Source organism: Fringilla coelebs (assembly GCF_963513975.1).
Source record: "Fringilla coelebs genome assembly, chromosome: 4".
NCBI classification, from domain to species: Eukaryota; Metazoa; Chordata; class Aves; order Passeriformes; family Fringillidae; genus Fringilla; species Fringilla coelebs.
In genome coordinates, this window is record NC_140032.1 from 22,803,922 (window position 1) to 22,821,800 (window position 17,879).

The 17,879-nt window shown below is 44.1% G+C and overlaps 1 protein-coding gene across 4 annotated transcripts in view; it reads left to right on the forward strand.

Annotated features, from left to right (window-relative positions):
• Window positions 1-3,022: 3,022 nt before the first annotated feature.
• Window positions 3,023-17,879, forward strand: part of KLF3 (KLF transcription factor 3) — a 28,444-nt gene continuing 13,587 nt past the window's right edge. Inside the window, exons 1-3 of one of the 4 annotated variants that reach the window (XM_084203931.1) lie at window positions 3,023-3,112; window positions 7,859-7,897; window positions 14,741-14,837. In XM_084203931.1, coding sequence (XP_084060057.1) covers window positions 14,781-14,837 — 57 coding nt within the window. In that variant the 5' untranslated portion in view covers window positions 3,023-3,112; window positions 7,859-7,897; window positions 14,741-14,780. Of the gene's footprint in view, window positions 3,113-3,139; window positions 3,813-7,721; window positions 7,737-7,858; window positions 7,898-14,737; window positions 14,838-17,879 lie in introns of those variants that run through there. The other 3 variants (XM_084203930.1, XM_084203929.1, XM_084203932.1) reach the window with 3 other exon arrangements.

The following is a 17,879-nucleotide window of genomic DNA, read 5'->3' on the forward strand; positions in this document are numbered from 1 at the left end:
TAAGTAATTTAAGCTTCAATTCAAATTCTTACTGCCTCAGCTTCTATATTTTTAACAACTTGGACTTACAGCATGTAGCCTCACTGTGGAGATTAAACAATTGGGGTGCAATAAATTAATAGCATTTTAAGTGTAAAATTTATGCTTCTTCCAAAATGTGAACTGTGTTTAACAAAAGTAATGAATATTGCTGGCTATGTGATGATCTCTCCCTCATTCCTTCCAGCAGCTGTTCAGTGAGTGCTAGATGTATGAGGTGACTATCTGACCTGAAACTCTGCAGAACACAGTAAGTTTATACACAGATATCCAAATCCCTCAAACATGTATCTGTAGACTGAGGAAAAAGCTCACTGGTTGCAGTGGACATTTTCCCTGCATAAATACCACTCACTGACTATATATAGAGTACATTTTGTAACATAGAACAACTTGGAAGAAATGCCAGCTTAACAATTGTACTGCTTGGATCCAGAAAACTACTTCCAATTTGCCTCATAACCTGAAGTTGAATTAAGGACTGAAAAAGTACACAGAATTCTTAAGTATTTCCTTTATTTTTTAACTGATTTTTGGGAAGGAGAATATGTCAGAAATGTGACAGAACAGTCACATTTATCACAGCAACAATTTGGCTGAATGTAGCAAGGGTTCATTTCAACAAATGGCTGGATTTGGTCTTTCAACAGACATCTGAACATATTATACCCATTCATTTAACATTGTAATACTGATTTGTTCACACCAGAGATCCATACGTTTCCCTCAACACACTCTAGGTAACACCTCCTGTCTGCTTATATCAGAAACTTGTAACATGTTGCCAACACTCTTCCTAATGCTTGGGATTATGGATCCTCAAGGCCCCATCACGTTAAATGCTCCATCTTGTTGCAAGGGCTCATGGCAGGTGCTACAAACCAAAGGACACCCAAGAAGCATTCTTTCTTTTTTTCAATCTCAAGGACTTGCATAGCACTTCTCTTCCTTCCATTTTGAGACAGAAGTCATTCTGTGGGGATAATGGCTAGAGCAGAGATGGAAGAGGTGTTGTGCTGGAAGATGTTAAGGGCTGCCATCAACCAGTCCTTTGATCTAGAAACACTTCCAGACATGGTTAAAACTGCTGGGTCTGCTAACCAGATGGCAAGGACTCTCTCTGCTCCCAGCTTCTCCCTTCTGATTTTTCAATTCCCACGAAAATCAGTAATATTCTGCTCCCTTCAGAACTTCGACTTGCCGAAAACAAACACAGGAAGGCAACAAAATGCTGAAAGTCTTGGCAGTGCAAAAGCATCATTCTCAATCCTCCCTCTCTTCTGCCATTTCACAAGAAGACAGTAAAATTACAGCAGATTAAAACAGGTTCATCTGAGGCCACAGCTAGATAATAGCAAGAAAAGCCAGTGACTTCACCAGGAGCAGCATGCTGGCTACTACTAAATATTTTGGCATTTCTCACAATTTGACATCAGAACAGCTCTACCTCTGACCTCAGGGTTTCAGTTAGCTGTTTAACCTCTGCTAGTTCCCAGAATAAAAGAATGCAAACTGGGACATACCTACTTTATCTTGAGCATGTTCCTGCAAGAAAGCTACAGCAGCTCCCTTTCACAGCTCTAATGAAATATTTTGTGCCCATGTGTGTAACAGAGCATTTTGTTTATTTTATAGGCTTATAATAAAAAAATGACACTTTATGAGCTACATGATAGGATTTCAACAATACCTTGTTGTGACATGATATGGTGTAATTACTTAGCAGGAGATACTACAATTTATTGTTATGTCACTGAGTCATACCCTTCAGGGCTTCAGATTGGTGTCTTAATTTGCTTTTTTAAAGCCATACAGACTAGCAAGCTAAGTAAAGGGATTTATTAAAACATCCTAGGAATAAAGACATCGTCTGAACGTGCGTGCGCAGCCATGTGTTTGAAAAAACTTTCCTCATCCTTTCCCCTTCCTTCATTGCTTTGTTTTTACAGCATTATCGACTGGGTCAATAAGAATCAAAGTGAACAGAAATTTCAACCCAAACATACCAACAGGTATGTTACACTAGGGTCCTATTAGACAGTTATATACATAGACTGGTCCTGCAGAGCTAGCTGGAAATACTCAGCCCCTTCCACTGAGTTTACCCACTAAACAAAGCATGTAAATAAAGACCTGCCGGGTGACCTGGCTATCCACAAGAAGTATAACTGGCTTTTCATCTGTCCACTCCATTAGCACTGGACAGGGCCTTCCTTGCCAAGCGCAGCATTTGCCTCTTTCTTGGTCTCACGGTTAGGTACATCAGTAAGGGGAGAACATGATTTCATACGGCACACTACAACCATCATAAGCACACTGTATTTCAGTGAATAAGTGGCAGCACTTTTCCTTGATACAGTCAGCCAAGAAACATTTTTTTAAAAAGTACTGCTCCCAGTGAAGTCCCTCGGTCTTCTTCTGTGGCTAGAAGTGCCTCCCATTTTACAGAGGGCGCGTGCAGTGCACTCCGCTGAAAGCTGTGTCGAGCAGCAAGCGCAGCGCTGGGGCAGAGCCAGCGCCCCGCCGTACCCCGCGTCCCCGCGCCGGGAGCGGCCCCGCAGCGCGGCCCCCCCGCGGCGAGCGGAGCCCGGAGGAGGGGCGGGCCGGGTCAGGCACACACACCTGCCCCGGGCCGGTGCCAGACGCAAGGCTGGGCAGGCAGGGGCGGCACGGGTGGGGGAGGGAGGGGATCGCCGCCTCTGGCGACGGGGGTCAAGTCGAGGCAAGCTGGCAGCGCCTCTCCCCGCCGGCCCCTTTTCCCTCTGGCGGGAGCGCACCCGAGGCACGACGGGCTAAGCGCAGCCATAAAAACCACCCCGGCACGGGCCTCAGCAGCCGGCGGTCCCGGCGGGCCGGCCGCCAAGCCGGGGCGGAGCCGGGCCGACACCTCTGCCCCACGCCCGCCGCGCTCCAGCCCTCGCCCCGCCCGGCCCCGCCACCTCCCCCGGCGCGACGGGGCGCGGCGCGGGCAGCCCGCGGCGGCAGGGCCGGGGAGCCGCCGCCCGGCTCCGCGCCGCCCCGCGCCCTTTCCCAGCCCCCGCCGGCGAAGCCAGCTCGGCGGCAGCGGCCCAGCGTGAGCACCTCCCTTCCTTCCCCCCGGGCGCTGGGTGTTGCTGTTGTTTTGCTGCCGCCGCAGGTCGGCCGGGGTGGACGCGGAGGGAGGGAAGCAGGGAGGGGTGCGCCCTGCCGCAGGGCCGCTGCCAGGTGCACGCCTCTGCCTGACACACGGGCGGGGAGGAGGAGCTGGACCGGCAGGTTTGTCGGTGGGGCGGCCCCGCTCCCCTCCCCTCTCCTCCCCGGGCTGCTGGGGATAATTATTGTCTGTGCGAGGCTGTCTGCCCCCGGGAGGCAGGGCGGGCGCGCAGTCAGTGCGTGCCCGGCTGTTTGTGAGCGGTGACTCGCCCCGGCCCCTCGGCGGAGCCTCCACCCCGCGGGCGGGGACCCGCCCGGCCGCGCTCCCTGCCGTGACCCTCCCACCGCCACTCACCCCGCCGGCCCGGGGAGCCTGGCAGGGCGAGCGGCGCCGGCGTCATGTGACAGCGCGGCCCGGTGCCAGGAGCCCGGGGGGAAGGCGAGCGGGCGGAGGGCGGGAGCGGGCAGCTCCTCCTCGCACACAGACCCGGAGACACCGCCGAGGCTCCTTAGCCGCGGGGACGCGGGACACGCCGGCCTCGTGCCTCGGTCCCACCGGAGCGCCCCCGCTGCCTACCGCGACCCCCGGCGCTGCGGGAGCCGACGGAAAATCGCGGCGCGCTCCGCACCGCCTGCCGAGCGTAAGTGTGAGGGCGGGGGTAATGCGGGGGCCGGGCTGTGCTGACTGCGGGATGGAGGTGCCGGAGGAGGAAAGTTTCCCGGCGCTGCGAGCAGCGCGGAGCCCCAGGCGGCAAGGTGATGCCGCGGGAGCCGCAGCCACACCGGGGGTGGCGGGAACCGGGTCTCCGTCAGGCCGCAGTTGCGGGGAAGGGGGAGCAGAACTCTCCGCGGGGATTCCCTCCCCGGCGCCTGGGAATCTCGCTGTGCGGCCGGCGGGAGCCGGGGGCGCAGGGCCGCCGCGCCCGCCGGGCTGGCAGCGCACCTGTGTGGCCGGCGGGGCCGCTCGGGGGGCGCCTTCCCGCTGCCCTCCCCCCGCCTGTCCCCGGCGGGAGGGCCCGCCGGCCGCCCGCCCCTCGGGGCCGCTCTCCCGCCCAGCGCGGCCGCAGCCCCTGGCCTCTAGCCGGGGCGGGACGAGCGCGTCTTCGGCTAGAGACTGAAGTGCCGTCGGATCCCGGGCGGGATACAGTGCCCGACCAAACCGAGGTGGAAAGTAGAGCGGGCTCGCTCGGTTCCGCGGGGGTACTTGGCAGGGCAGGAGCTCGCGTCCGGGCCGTGTTCCTCCCGTGGCGCGGGGCGGATCGGCAAGCGCCATGGCCCCCGTTTAACTCTTCGTGAAGTCTAGGATGAAATCGGCTCCCGAAAGCCTGCCCCTCGTACTGTCACGTCACCTTAGCACCGCTTGGCCGCCATGCAGGCGAAGGTAAAATGTGGGACAGCACAGCAGCGAAGTGTGGAGTTAGAAATAACCTTTCCTTTGCTAGATGTCTTTTGTTGGTGTGGTTTTTTTTTTGTTTGTTTTGGGTTTTGTGGAGTTTTGTTTGTTTTTAATTTTTTTGTTTATTTATTTGTTCTTTAACCCAAATGGGAGTAGGAATTACTTGCCTCGGACCGCTGTCAGGTGAGTGAGTGCCTGGCACAGCTAGGGGAGCCCTGGCAAAGGAAGGCTCAGCAACGCGAGCCTGCACTGGGAGATCAGAGCACCTAACTGGAGCTTGGGAGAAAGCTAGTTCAGAATAGCTTAAGTTGTTATTCAGGGGCTACATAAAAAATACCTTAAAGATGTTTTGTGCACTTCCCTTTTGCTTCAGGTACTGTACATACATGGTCCACTGTTTTATTCACTTCCTCACCTTTGAGAATTCAGGAAGTGTCACTGTTTGTGGAACTGAACTCTGAAGGTTTAATTGTTGGGAAAAACTGAATTTGAGTGGCTGATAGGAGAGCTCTGAAGACTTGTCTTCATTTAAACTAATATTCATAAATATACATTACCTGTATTGAAAAGAAAGACTTAGATGGCTGCTGACTAGTGACTTTTCCATCAAATACTTTTAAGATACCAGTGTGATAATCACATGAGCAGCTGGTGCTTGTGTGAGAGGAATTACATGTGGATTTGATAATCTCACCTGACCCAGAAGACAGTTATTTCAAATTAGCTTTCAGCTTGTATTTTTAAGAATTTATTGTTACTGCCTAGTATTGAAGTATAAAAAACCCCAAGCTGACTTGAGTAGCTTTTTTTCACAAGCAGGCAATTATTTCTGTTGTTTTTTTTTTTCCCTGCACACGCTGTTATAGCTATTGGATCACAAGAGAGACTGGGGGTAAGGGCGAGAGGGGTGGGGGCAGGAAAGAATGCTAAATGGTCTTTCCCTTCCCTATGAGTCCAAGCAAAACTTCCTCTAAGTTGCAGAGCTGCAAGGGAGCCCTTAGGTACCGTGAACATTTGACCTAGTCAACATCTGCTAAGCCAAAAGCAAGAGCCTTCAGCTAAATAAAGATATAAGTGTGAGATGAGTTGAAGACTGAAGTGATAATAAAGATGTTATACAATCACCAAATTACCTATATTTGCAGTTATTCAGTATGAAGCAGTAAGGAACTGATAGTATTGGCATAAACTCCACACCTTGCTGTGTAGATGCTGTACTAGCCGCTTTTTACCCCATGTTCATTATTAAACTCCAGCCTTGGAACCCCACAGCATTCGTTGATGTTATTGTGGTACTCATCCATGTAATTTGCTGTAACATTCTCACACTTGATAATATTAGATGTCCCACCCATGGTGTATAAAAAACTGATGCAAGGTATCTAAGAGAAGAGAGAGTATTTAAAACCACAGCTTTAAAGGGAAGCAAGTGTTGAAGTTATTCTACTGCATGAAATCTAGACAAAGTTGTGCTATTCCTCTGCTTCAGCTTATTTCATTTATTCAGCTTTATATGTGGGTGCTTCAAAAATAAAAGTAGTAAATTCATGGGAAATCAGAGTCTGAGGTGAAGTCTGAGTGCATATGAAAACAAGGATCTCTTAGGCTGAGCATGTGATAGCTTAGAAAAATATTCTTGGGTGCTCTGAGAGACGTTGGTCCTCGGCTATGGAGCAGTACTGAGCATGAGTGAGCCACTGTCCAGGAGCAGCCCCAAGCTTTAGAAATCCTTCCTGCAATTCTCATCCCCCAGCTCTCTCTGGGAAGAAGGTGCTTTGCCAGGCTGGGTGCTGCCTCTGATGTCATGAGGCCAGAGCTCTGTTTAGCTACTGGCATAAACACAGTAATAAACCAACTGGTCTAAGGGAAGGTTTCAGCAAATCCGCCTGACCTGTGGTGTCTTAAAATCTCCTGCTCCCTCATGTTAAGGGAGCCTGTTTGTAAATAGGGCAGGTCCCCTGCATCAGGACAGTGTTTTTATTCACACCCAATGAACAAACACCTCCACCCACTGTTGTTGTTTTAAAAGACTCCAGCTGCTCATGAATATAGGGTCAGGGAGGGCCGCCTAAATGTTTCTCTGTGCTTTCTCCCCAGCACAGCCAGCAGAGCTGTTTCCTGTTCTTTGTTTCAAGGCTGGGGTTTGCGTCACACATTCCAAGTGGCATATGTGGTGCTCTTTCCTGTTTCAGGCTGTTTTCTGGCAGTTCGGTAGCCTCGTCCAGGCCCCTTGTCACTGCCCCTCAACTCCCAATCCCCACCCGATGAGTTATCATGTCTCTACACACTCAGGATTGCTTAAGATGCCTGTGTTATGTCATAACGAGGTTTCCAAGTTAACCTTTAACATGCCCCTTCCACTCCAATGCACTTCTGGGGGTGAACTGGAGTTTTTAGCTCTGTTTGCTGAAAACCTGAACTCAAGTCTCCAGAAAATTGTGAGCCAGTTTTCTGCTCTCCCTTGCTCATCAGCCGGTCTGGAATAGCTCCATTAAAGTCACAGTTGCCCTGATGTATAAAGAGTATATGTGAGAAGAAAGACCACTTCTATAGGCTCATAGTTGTGCGAGGGTTTTGACTTCAGCCCTTACTCAACCTGAACGGCTCACTATGAGCACTTTGTATTTCCAAGTCTCAGAAGTATTTTCCTCTTATGCAGGCTAGAAGGTTGACTGTCTTCCAGTAATACAGAAAATGAGGCATGCTGTCTAACTTCTCTTTGGCATTAATAAGTACTGCTGTCCCACATTTTACATTTTTGAAGGCACAAAAGTAATTGTTTTACTTCTGTTTTTATATTTATCTTTCCCCCTCACCCTGTTGCAGGCAGACGTAGTGAGAAATTGAGAGGAAATTGAGAAAAACATAAATGTTTCTGTTACTTTGAATCTGACAGAAGAAGAGCTAAAGGAGCCAAGCCAAAGCTCACTGAAATAAACAGAAAAACTTGCATTAGCTTCAGTGTGCCCTGGATGAAAATGCAAGATGGAGTATTTATTCTTCTGTGTTTCTTATGGCCTGGAATATGCATGGTTATGTACACACAGAAGTACTTCCACCCTTTCATTTTCCTCTTTTTTTTTTCCCTCCAGTCATTTTTAAAGTAGTCTTTTAGTTCCTGCTCTTGCTCTTCTGGATGCTACAAGTTAGCTGTTTGAGATCGCTGAAGGTATCTTTAGGAAGTATCTAAGTACACGCTTTAAACTTCTTTCAGAGCTTAATTGTATGTGAAAAAAAAAATTATTGGATTGTGTGCACATATTAACAGCAAACTGTTTTTTGTCTGTTCAGAAATCCAGATAAAAAGAAGTATTTGGCTACACTGTTTTGGTAAGTTATTTACTGATTATTTTAATATGTTGCTCTCAGTTGTTTTTATTTTGCTGTCATTTCTGTTTGTTTTAGAACACCATGGATGAGTTTACCCATTAGAATGCAATTATGTATTTTAATTCTTGTACTGTTAATTTGCCCAAGATTTCAAACAGTTAATCTTTTTTTCCCAATGACAGAGGAAAAGAGTTGCATTTAACTGTGTTTAATATTGGAAACTGCTGTATAATAAATGCAGTAAATTTTGTGGTTCACACCTTTTTGTAGCCAGAAGTTCTGTAAAATAGGGAACTGAGGTTAAAATTATAATAATTTTTGTAAACCAACTTTTAAATATTAATTAACACCACTAACAGGAGGTCTTTTAGAGTTCTTTTATGCTGTCAGCATTCAATCTTTGTGTTTTCATTCCGAGGCTAGTTGCTTCCAATCCAGAATATGAAGTTTGGCAGAGCTGGTTTTAGGAGAGATTTAACTCTTCCCTGTGAAGCATTCACTTGTTGCCAAAGCTTCCTTTGAGGGTTTTGTAGCTGTAGGTGATATCTCCCAGGGGAAGAAAGTGTAAGTGTAGATCAGCCAAACCGAAAACAAAGCCCCAGCAGGTTTTAAATAGTAAACTAACTCAGAAGGGAAAAAGCCTCCCACCAAACGCATGGTCTGTCTGTCATGCGGTCTGTGTGTGTTACCAACCAACTAACTTGATCCATGAAGACATGACAGAGTTTCCACTTTTTTTTTTAAAAGTGTAAGTTACTTTGATCACTGTCACATTTGTACCACTACACTGTCCACCTCCTTTCCCTGGTTGTTTTTTTTTTTTCCATTTCCATAGGTTCATAGAAATTCATCAACATTTGCCCTGTATTTGGGTTCTTGTTCAAATCTATAATTTAGGTGGTTATTCTTAAATGTATACTTCCTTTTTCTAGGATTAGATTTTTTCTATAAAAATGTTGAATCTCTTTTTCACGTTTCCTGAAATAGCAGAACCCTTCACATAAGAGAACAGTATTTTCTGTCATTTTTGCCTCACAATTAAAAGGTTTAATATTTCCTCTTTTCAAATGATCTTAAAAATTAACCTCTTAAGAAAAACACAACAAGAAAAGTGAAGATCAGTTTGGAAGGGAAAGATTATCATACCATTCCACATACTTAATTTGTTTTCAAAAGTCTGATCTTTTATCCTTACTAGACTGTTTCTCCTTCTAAGAAGTAGCTTGAGACAGGAAACCAGACAGCAGTCTGCCCTGATAAGGGAGAATATTGTCTAATGGAGGTGCCTCAAGAGGTTCTTCTCTTAGGTTCAGTGAGTATAGAACTGAAGATTGAACAGGGTTTACATGGGCTCAATTTTTCCTTGGTAAAGAAGATATTTTCTTAACAAGCACTTGAAGAACATTTTTCCCCAAGATTTTTACATACAAGAAAGCTGTTTCCAGACATATGGCTTCAAAGAGCCTGCAACAGTATTAGCAGAAATTAATTGAAATACTAATTAGTCAGCTGCATGTCAAAGCAGTTCTAGGTCAAAAAAGGTGATGTCAACAAAGTTATGATGCACAAATTGTGCAAAACCACAAGTTTTTCAGCCTGCTTGCAGTCCCGAAAGGAGGAAGATAAAAGATTTTCAAGTCTTTGCTAAGAAACAAATAAAGTTTTAAATACTCAGTACCAGAATTCTGTAGAAATGCTCTTTTTCTTAATGCCTATCAATAAAACTTTGAGGAGAAAATTTTTGCCTAAGTATACCATTGTCTTTTACAAAATATTCTAACTTTTTCAACAGTTATTATTGTTACCCAGTGGAAATCCAGCAAATAAACACAGAAAGCTGTTGATCAGTAGAACATTTTCTTGGCGTGCTGGTTCTTCCTGGTTCTCCTCCTGCTCTGTTCCTCATGGTCTGGCTGCTCTGGTCCTTTCCCACAGCACCACATCTGGACCTTTGGTGCTTTGGCTGAGTCTGACTGCTGTGCTGAACTGGAGAGCTTCTTTGCCTGCTGCTGTTTTGGGGTCAAGGGCAGTTAAGCACTTGCTTACTTCCCATTAAAGTTAATGGAACATTAGAAATACTTTTTTGCTGACTCAGGTCTTGATGAGCAACTGGTACAGTAAAGTGCAAATACCTTATGAGCTCTGCAAAACAGCTTTTTTACCTTCCCCAGGGAACGTTTGTCTCAGAAACTGGTTCCTCTCTGTCAAACTCTTTGGAAGTTCCACTGAGGAGAGCTTTTCACCTGGGTTCAGAAAACCTCCCTTCCCTCTTGGATTTCATCAGTGGAGAATCCTCTGATACTATTGTTTCTCCCTTGTATCAGAAGAAGTTTGACTTGAGGTTCACAGAAGTCATAGGTTCTGAGCTTGGACTGAGGAGCTTTTGCAAGGTGATAATGTTTGCTGCTGGATTCAAACAGTGCTGCAGGAACTGCAGTTCTAGCAGAGGGCACTCATGCAGTGCTAATTTAGCAGATACCATTACATTATTCTGTAATTATACTGACAATAACAATCATACCTTGAAGCTTCTAGAGAAAAACTTGTTGTACATGGGGCAGCATTCCTTTGCTTCCCCCAGGCACAAAGCCTGAGGAAATAACCCTGTATGTGTTCTCAGGCAGAGTGAAGAGGGGCAGAATGTATGGTCACCACCCCCCTGTCTGCAGCAAAAGTCAGTCATGTACTGCTCTTCCAGGTACTTCATGAGAGCACAGGCTTTATATTTGAATAAACCTTTGTTGTTGGATGTGCACAGTCAAAACTGGCCCTCCACCCTACCCTTTCCTTTCATAGCAGGTCTGCAGAGTTGGTGGACCTTGAAGGTAGATGTGCAGGGCTGCTGGGAGGAGCTGCACTGCGGTTGCCCTTTTCCAGCTGCTCTGCAGTGCAGATATGTAGTCTGAGTGCATTCTTTAACCACTTTACACATTTCATCCAGGGTAAATAGTCCATACAAGCCCTTATTGTCAGAATACATGTTTAAGTACCTTTCAGCTTTCATTTAATCTTAATTATGTCTCTGAAACAATAAACTATACACCTGTCAGGAAGTTAATATTGACAAGTGTTCAATCCTGACAAGGTGATGAGCTCTAATGATAATGAACTTCCATTCTGGAATGGATGCCTTGCTGTATATTGGATCATAAGGACAGAATTTGTGTTGTTTCTGGCTTGCTGTCTTCACTGGACTTCAGACAGGGGAATACTGAGGGACTTTGCCTGGACTTTACCTTGCACCTGTCCCTATTTGCATACAAAACCCAGTTGCTCCATTTGTCTTTCTGAAGTACAGGGTGTGAGCAAAATCTTATCAAAAGCTGGGTCCTGTTTGGACAAGTTGGACTGACTTGGCAGAGATCCACTGGGTGGAGTGAATGGGAGGAGGCAAGAAAGTAAAACTGGGTGGCTTGTTAGCAGAAAAAAGAGGGAGAGCAAAAAAAAAAAGGAGGGTGGAATGTTTGCTTACTGGATTGCAGTTAATTATTTAGTTTCAGATTACATTCATATTAAATTCTTTTACCTCACATGAGAAAACCCTTTAATGCAAAATAGTTTACCTAATAAAGTCAAGGACAAAAGTTCTTATTTTTAATACATTTAACACGAATATATTGTTGTCACCTCACCAGATTTTCCAGAGCACTTCAGGAATGAGAGATGGTATTTTGATTTTCCAGAAATTATTTGTATATACTAAACAATTTGCAGGCCTTCATACAAGTAGATTCTGAAATCACTCTGTAAAGTAGAACCCAAGTGTTTTTTCATTCCTCTGTAATAGAAACAGATAAGACTGTTTATCTTCCCTATTGCCCCCTTCTCAAATGTTTAGGAGAGAAAGACTGAGAAGTTTTGAGTTAATAGGCATGATTTTACAAATACACTGGGGAAAACTATCTGCTTCTTAGTAGAAGTACCATGCTTTATTTGTGTGTGAGTGTACATGCACATATTTGCTGATGAGTGTGGTCCAAGCTATCAATTTGGAGCATTATTTTTAAATACAAAGAGGAGTCTTTTGTGAGTTTATTTACAGCCTTAGAAATACATCATTTTGAGCTAAATTTTAAATGCCAGATCCAAAGCTGACTTAATAATATTGAGTCTGTAGCAGTCCTACAGGACAAAGTGTTTCATCTTAATTTATTTTCTGTTCTTGAAAATTGGTTTCCAGTCACTATAAAATGGGGAAAAGAAACCTGCTTAAGAGTAACGTGATGAAGTGCTTGATTCCTGTACTCTGATGCAGCACAGTTACATACAAGTCAGGTTTTCCTCTGCTGTCTTAGATGACTGCACTTGGGAAAGATTGAGAATTACTTTTCACTTTTGTTCAGGGTAGTACATTTCCTGTTGTCTGTCAGTTTAATTCCTGCACAGTGATTTAGAGCTGTCTCAGAAAACACTGAAATCTGTAGCATGACACATGAAATGTATATCAAGTGTCTTTTTACACACTTTCTCGGAGCAAAAGGTAAAAAGGAGTAATTCTTAAACTGAAGAAAATACGGTTTTAGAATTACAAAAATTACACAAAGGATGAGTATCACTGCATTTACTTAGAACAGCCTTCCTTCCTTCCTTCCTTCCTTCCTTCCTTCCTTCCTTCCTTCCTTCCTTCCTTCCTTCCTTCCTTCCTTCCTTCCTTCCTTCCTTCCTTCCTTCCTTCCTTCCTTCCTTCCTTCCTTCCTTCCTTCCTTCCTTCCTTCCTTCCTTCCTTCCTTCCTTCCTTCCTTCCTTCCTTCCTTCCTTCCTTCCTTCCTCCCTTCCTTCCTTCCTCCCTCCCTCCCTCCCTCCCTCCCTCCCTCCCTCCCTCCCTCCCTCCCTCCCTCCCTCCCTCCCTCCCTCCCTCCCTCCCTCTCCCCCGCCTTCTCCCCTTTCCTTTCTTCCTTCACTAAAGTACAAATTGGTGTGTTACTTCATCTATGCATATAGAAGCTAAAAATCAGAAGTTTCTGGAAACCTGAAAGGAATTAGTTCCAAATTCCAATATAGGAGCTCTGAGTGGCTCCATTTTACTGTAAACTTTTTTCATGTCTGAAAGTACAACTTCTCTGTATTCACAATGCAGATGAATGTGTGAGAATATGGGTGATGCATAGATATGTGGATATATTTCTGGGAAGTCAGTATTCTGAAACATTAGTTCTAGCTATGTCACTTGTTGAAACCTGGAAAAGATAACTAGGTAACAGTTATGTAAATGATAACCATTCAAAGAAAATAGTATAATCAATAATCTTCTCACAAACATGCTTAAGGTATTTATGAAATTGCCACAACTTTCAGCACATAGTGCTATCTTACACCACTGCTCCCAAACTAAAACTACATACTGAGTTTAAACTGGAAATTTCATTAAGCTGCATCATTTGTTTCACTTTAGTTTTGCAATTTATTTTTGCCAGGCCTTCCAACTTTTATAAGGTGAATTATGAAGATACTGTAATTGACTCTCCCACTTGTTTGTTTCCATTATTCAAAGTGCACACTGTTGTAATATATTTCCAAAAGTCTTTAAACTTTCTTTATGTACCTGAATAACTAATGGCAGACTTGTAACAACTCACGCTTTCTTTCTCTGGAAGCTCTAAACAAATTTTGATCTATAAACACATGTTAACTGCAAAACTGTTCATTAGCGTAGGCTTATTAGAATTGATTTAATTTGAGCAGGTACGTCTTTAAATGTTCATTTACATTTCTGGGAGAACTTCCCAGCCACAGCTACAAATCTGTTGGTGAGCCTTCCGCCTGTGCTGCGGGGTGAGTTGGCGGTGCTGGAGTCTGGCTGTATTCGCTTCTTTCCAGTGCCATCTACCGGCCAAACCGAATTTCTGTCGTTTTCTTCTGTCCTCGCTCTTCAAAGAGGTCGTACCGCCCCCAGGCAGGGCTGCGAACTCTGCGGTGTACGGTCAGAGCTTGCTCCTTTGACATCAGTCCTATAATGTATAACCTCGAGTGATTTACAAACAGCCTGGCAACATCTAAATGTCACTGTGAGCAAATTCCCTTTGCTTCCCCTTGGTTTCTCTGTGTAGCCTTATGGCTTTACCCAGAAGAGGTTTCTCCTTTCCCTCCCAGTATCTTTCCAAGATGACCATGGCAAATGTGTAGTATGACAGCTAGTAGATGCTTTATGCTAAATACTTTTATTTCAGGCATTTAGAGACTGGCCAAGTAAGGTTGAACACTGTAGGGGAAAAACCCTGAAGCTGCCCAGAATGCAAGCAGATTTTTTTAAAGTGCTTTTATTTTGCACAGTTAGCACAAATAGTTGTTGAATTGTCAGTAAATCTGTTATCTTATAATTACTGATGCAATTTTTCTGTTAAGTCATTGTAGCATGTTGAATGTAGTCCAATTTAGTCTTGAATTTTAATCTCTTTTTTTTGCGTTGATATCAGTGTCACTGTATGTGATCTATTGAGTGTTTCTATTGGGACTCTTAGGAAAGAGAGATCCTTTCCAGAATCAGTTCACTTGTATAAACAAGATTATTCTGAGGTTGTAATGCTGATGAGAAATGTGTGGTCTAAACTGTGATGTGTTAAAACACTTGACAGCTAAGGAAAGTGAAAATTCTGTGGTCTTGGTGTGCTGACATGCACAACAAAAATTCAGTTTGACTTTCATTAAAGTGAACAGATGTCCCTTTGTTTCAATAGCAATTTGGAAAGAAAAATCTTGCAATAAATTCAGTCAAAGATTTAAAAATCTGTGTTAGAGATGGATAAATATTCACATTAATCTGACAAAATAGTAAATTCTCTACAATTCAGAAAGTTGATTTGGGTATTTCCTGTGGCTTTCTAAAACCTTGTCTTTCCCCAGCAGGACAGAACCTCAGAGGCATCAGAACAGGTGAATAAAAAAGATGCTAATGTTTGACCCAGTCCCTATCAAGCAAGAAGCCATGGAGCCTGTTTCAGTGGTAAGACTTTTCTAATATATTTGCCCTAAAATTTTTCCACCTTCAAATTCAAAATGAGATGTAATTAAGATTTGGACTAGGTTAGGAAAGCATGTGAAGCTATATTTTGCTCTTAGTGCAATCAGATTCATGTTCTAGGAAAACCTTCTGTAGTTTATTAATTTATTGCCTTAAACAACCTGAGCAGTTGCCTGTGAGAGGAGAGAGCATCCCTGTATTCCTGAGCCACTGCTCTGTGAATATCATCTCTCTAGCTCATGCTGCTGATGGAGGTGGGTTGAAATTAAGTTGCCACGCTTCATGGTGAAGTGGCAATAGCCTGTGGTTTCAGTGTTACACCCTTGAACTAGTGAGCAGCTTCTTGCTGTGCCTTTTTTTGTTTTTCTCTAGGTTGTGGTAACAGGTGCCTGTGGCTAGCTCTGCTCTAAACAGCAGGAAATGAATCCTGCAAAAACCCAAACCAACAATGGCTTTTTGCTGGGTGAACTGGTTGCGCTGCTTTACCAAGTGAACAAATGAGAACTAGGACGGGGGGGAAAAAGGGAAAGAGGAGACACTCCTCTCACTTACACTGTTTACTTCTTTAAAACTGGGTTAATTTTCCATGAACTTTCCATGAATTTTCTAGAGGATAGGTTCATCTCAGAGAAGAGTCTGATAAGCACCAGCAGCAGGACATGTAGGTGGGAGCAGTACATGAGAACTGTGATGATACAGGCTGCTGCTGAAAGGAAGGGCTTTGACTTTGCTCCCTCCACACCAGCTTTGTGTCTCCTTTGTGTGACTGAAGAATTGTGTGGTCCTAGAATGATTTGGATCCTTTGGATCAGCTCACTGAATGGTCAGAATTGCTAACCCATCAAAAATACTCATTTTTTGGTCAGATCAGGAAGCTGATCTGACTCATTCTGTGCGGCTGCTCAGTATTAGAGCAAGGGGAGAGAGGAGCATGAGGGAGCAGGACCTCCCCTTTCAGCTTTTAGCCTGCAATAACAGATTAAGTGTAACATGAAACCACACCTCTGGAAAGGCTGATCCATTAGAATAGTGAAGTCAGTGTACATAACTCAGAGTGCATTAAACTTGTGCTGTGAATGGCATCTTTCAATGAAAAGTTTGTTTCCTGTTTTATGTAAAATAAAGAGTAATTTTCATAAATTTAAATGCATCTCTAAGTAGTCTGATTTTTTCAGTGCTATTAATAGCACTTCTGGGAGTTAAGTTTATATGCATTTTAAAATTACAGTTTGACTTTTGTGGGGTTTATTTGCTGGAGAACTATGATGGAAAAATAACTGTCACTGAAGGTACGACGAATTCCAATATTTGGGTCAAGAAGGAATTTTAGTATTGGCCAGCCTGTCACTTTAATTACAGTTACTGTGTAACTATATTAAGATTAGTGGTGATTATCTGCTATAATCTAAGATTATCTAAGGGTGTCTGTTGAAATCAGAAAAGAGGCCAGTTTTACAGAAGAAGTGTCACTGCTGTCTTTTGGGCCACCTTTTGTGCACGTCTGCCTTCATCTCCCAGAGAAGGTTCTGCAATGCTTTGAGGCTCTGCACTAGACACACAAGTGCCCCAAACAGTTGTGTGCTTCTGCCACATGGGCAAGGTCAGTCCCTCAAAAAGCTCACCAGGAGAGGAGTGAGCAGTGTTTCCCAGACCAGCAGATAAAGGAAAAACTGCAGTGGGAAAAACAAGGGAGCATTTCTGAGCCAAGTGCATTTCAAGACTGGAGTTCCACATATTGGTTATTCTGTACCATATCCTTCTCCTAGTGATGTGGTACCTTCCATGGCATGTAGCGTTGGACCTTTGGAGTCTTCTCATAAGTCAGTGTAATCACTCTGACCAGCTCTTAAAGACTACTCAGCGCATTTTACCACATCTGTATGTTTTTCTTTTTGCCGTTGCACAAGGGAAAAAAAAAAAAGAAAAGAAAAAGCAGAAAGTCCAGAGGAAAGTATGGTTTCTGAGTGAAGTTTCCATCACTGGACACTATTTTGTTTTCCCTCAGACTGAGGACCATGTGTGTTTCAGCTTCTGTGCACATAGAGGCTGCTTAGCCCCAAACCCTTGGGCTCCCCTGCTCTTCTTGCTCTTGTGGCTTCCTTGGAGCCCTGGTGCCACAACAGAAACTGCTCTGGAGACCCCTCTAAAGGGAGGTATTGTGATATGGAGAGAACGTAGGAAAGGATAGCAGCCACTGAGTAAGTTTTCTTGACCACCTTTTGAGGAGGTGGAATGAGAGAGGAACTGTTAGTGTGATGTTGAGAGGTGCTAAGCTGAGCAGACTGGGCTAACATAACCTGGAAATCTGCAATCAGGATTATTTGTATTGCATCTTTCATTCTGACATAATCATTAGAGCCCAAATTAAATTAAGCCTCTTAGGAATATCTCACTCTTCTCTCAGAATGTAGGTGTACTCTTTACACTGTAGGTGTAAAGTCTTTGTGTCTCTAAAACATCACAGTAGTTGGAGGGGAAGGAGGAAATTAGTAATGGTTTTGACACCACTGTATTTCAGGGTGTGTGGCTGATAGGATTAACTATGCTTCTCAGGTGACTGAAGCTTGCACCCACACTATTTCATCACTCTACCAACAGCTCATGTCATTTATTGAAATGAATTATTGGACATATATTATGATAGTTCTTAATGAACTACTGACAAAGTCATCCAAGTCCTACCTACAGGACTACTAATTTGCTGCAAGGACTTTTTAAAGGACTTTTTAAACATTTGAACCAGTTACCATTTGGTGAAACAAGTTGCTTTTTTGTTTGAATTGGAATAAACAGTTTTTCTCTGTGTAGCAGAGTAGTAGAGAGAAGACTTGGTCAGGTGCTAAGACATATGACACTGATTATGTGGGTTGTGGTGATTAGATTTATTGATAATACAGTATCTAAATATTGCCAGTGCAGTATATAACATACTGAGCTCTAAAGGGTTATTTTTAATATATATATATATATGTATGTATAAAAGCAGGTTCTGCTAGAAATGTTTGCAGTCTTTGGCCTTGCAGA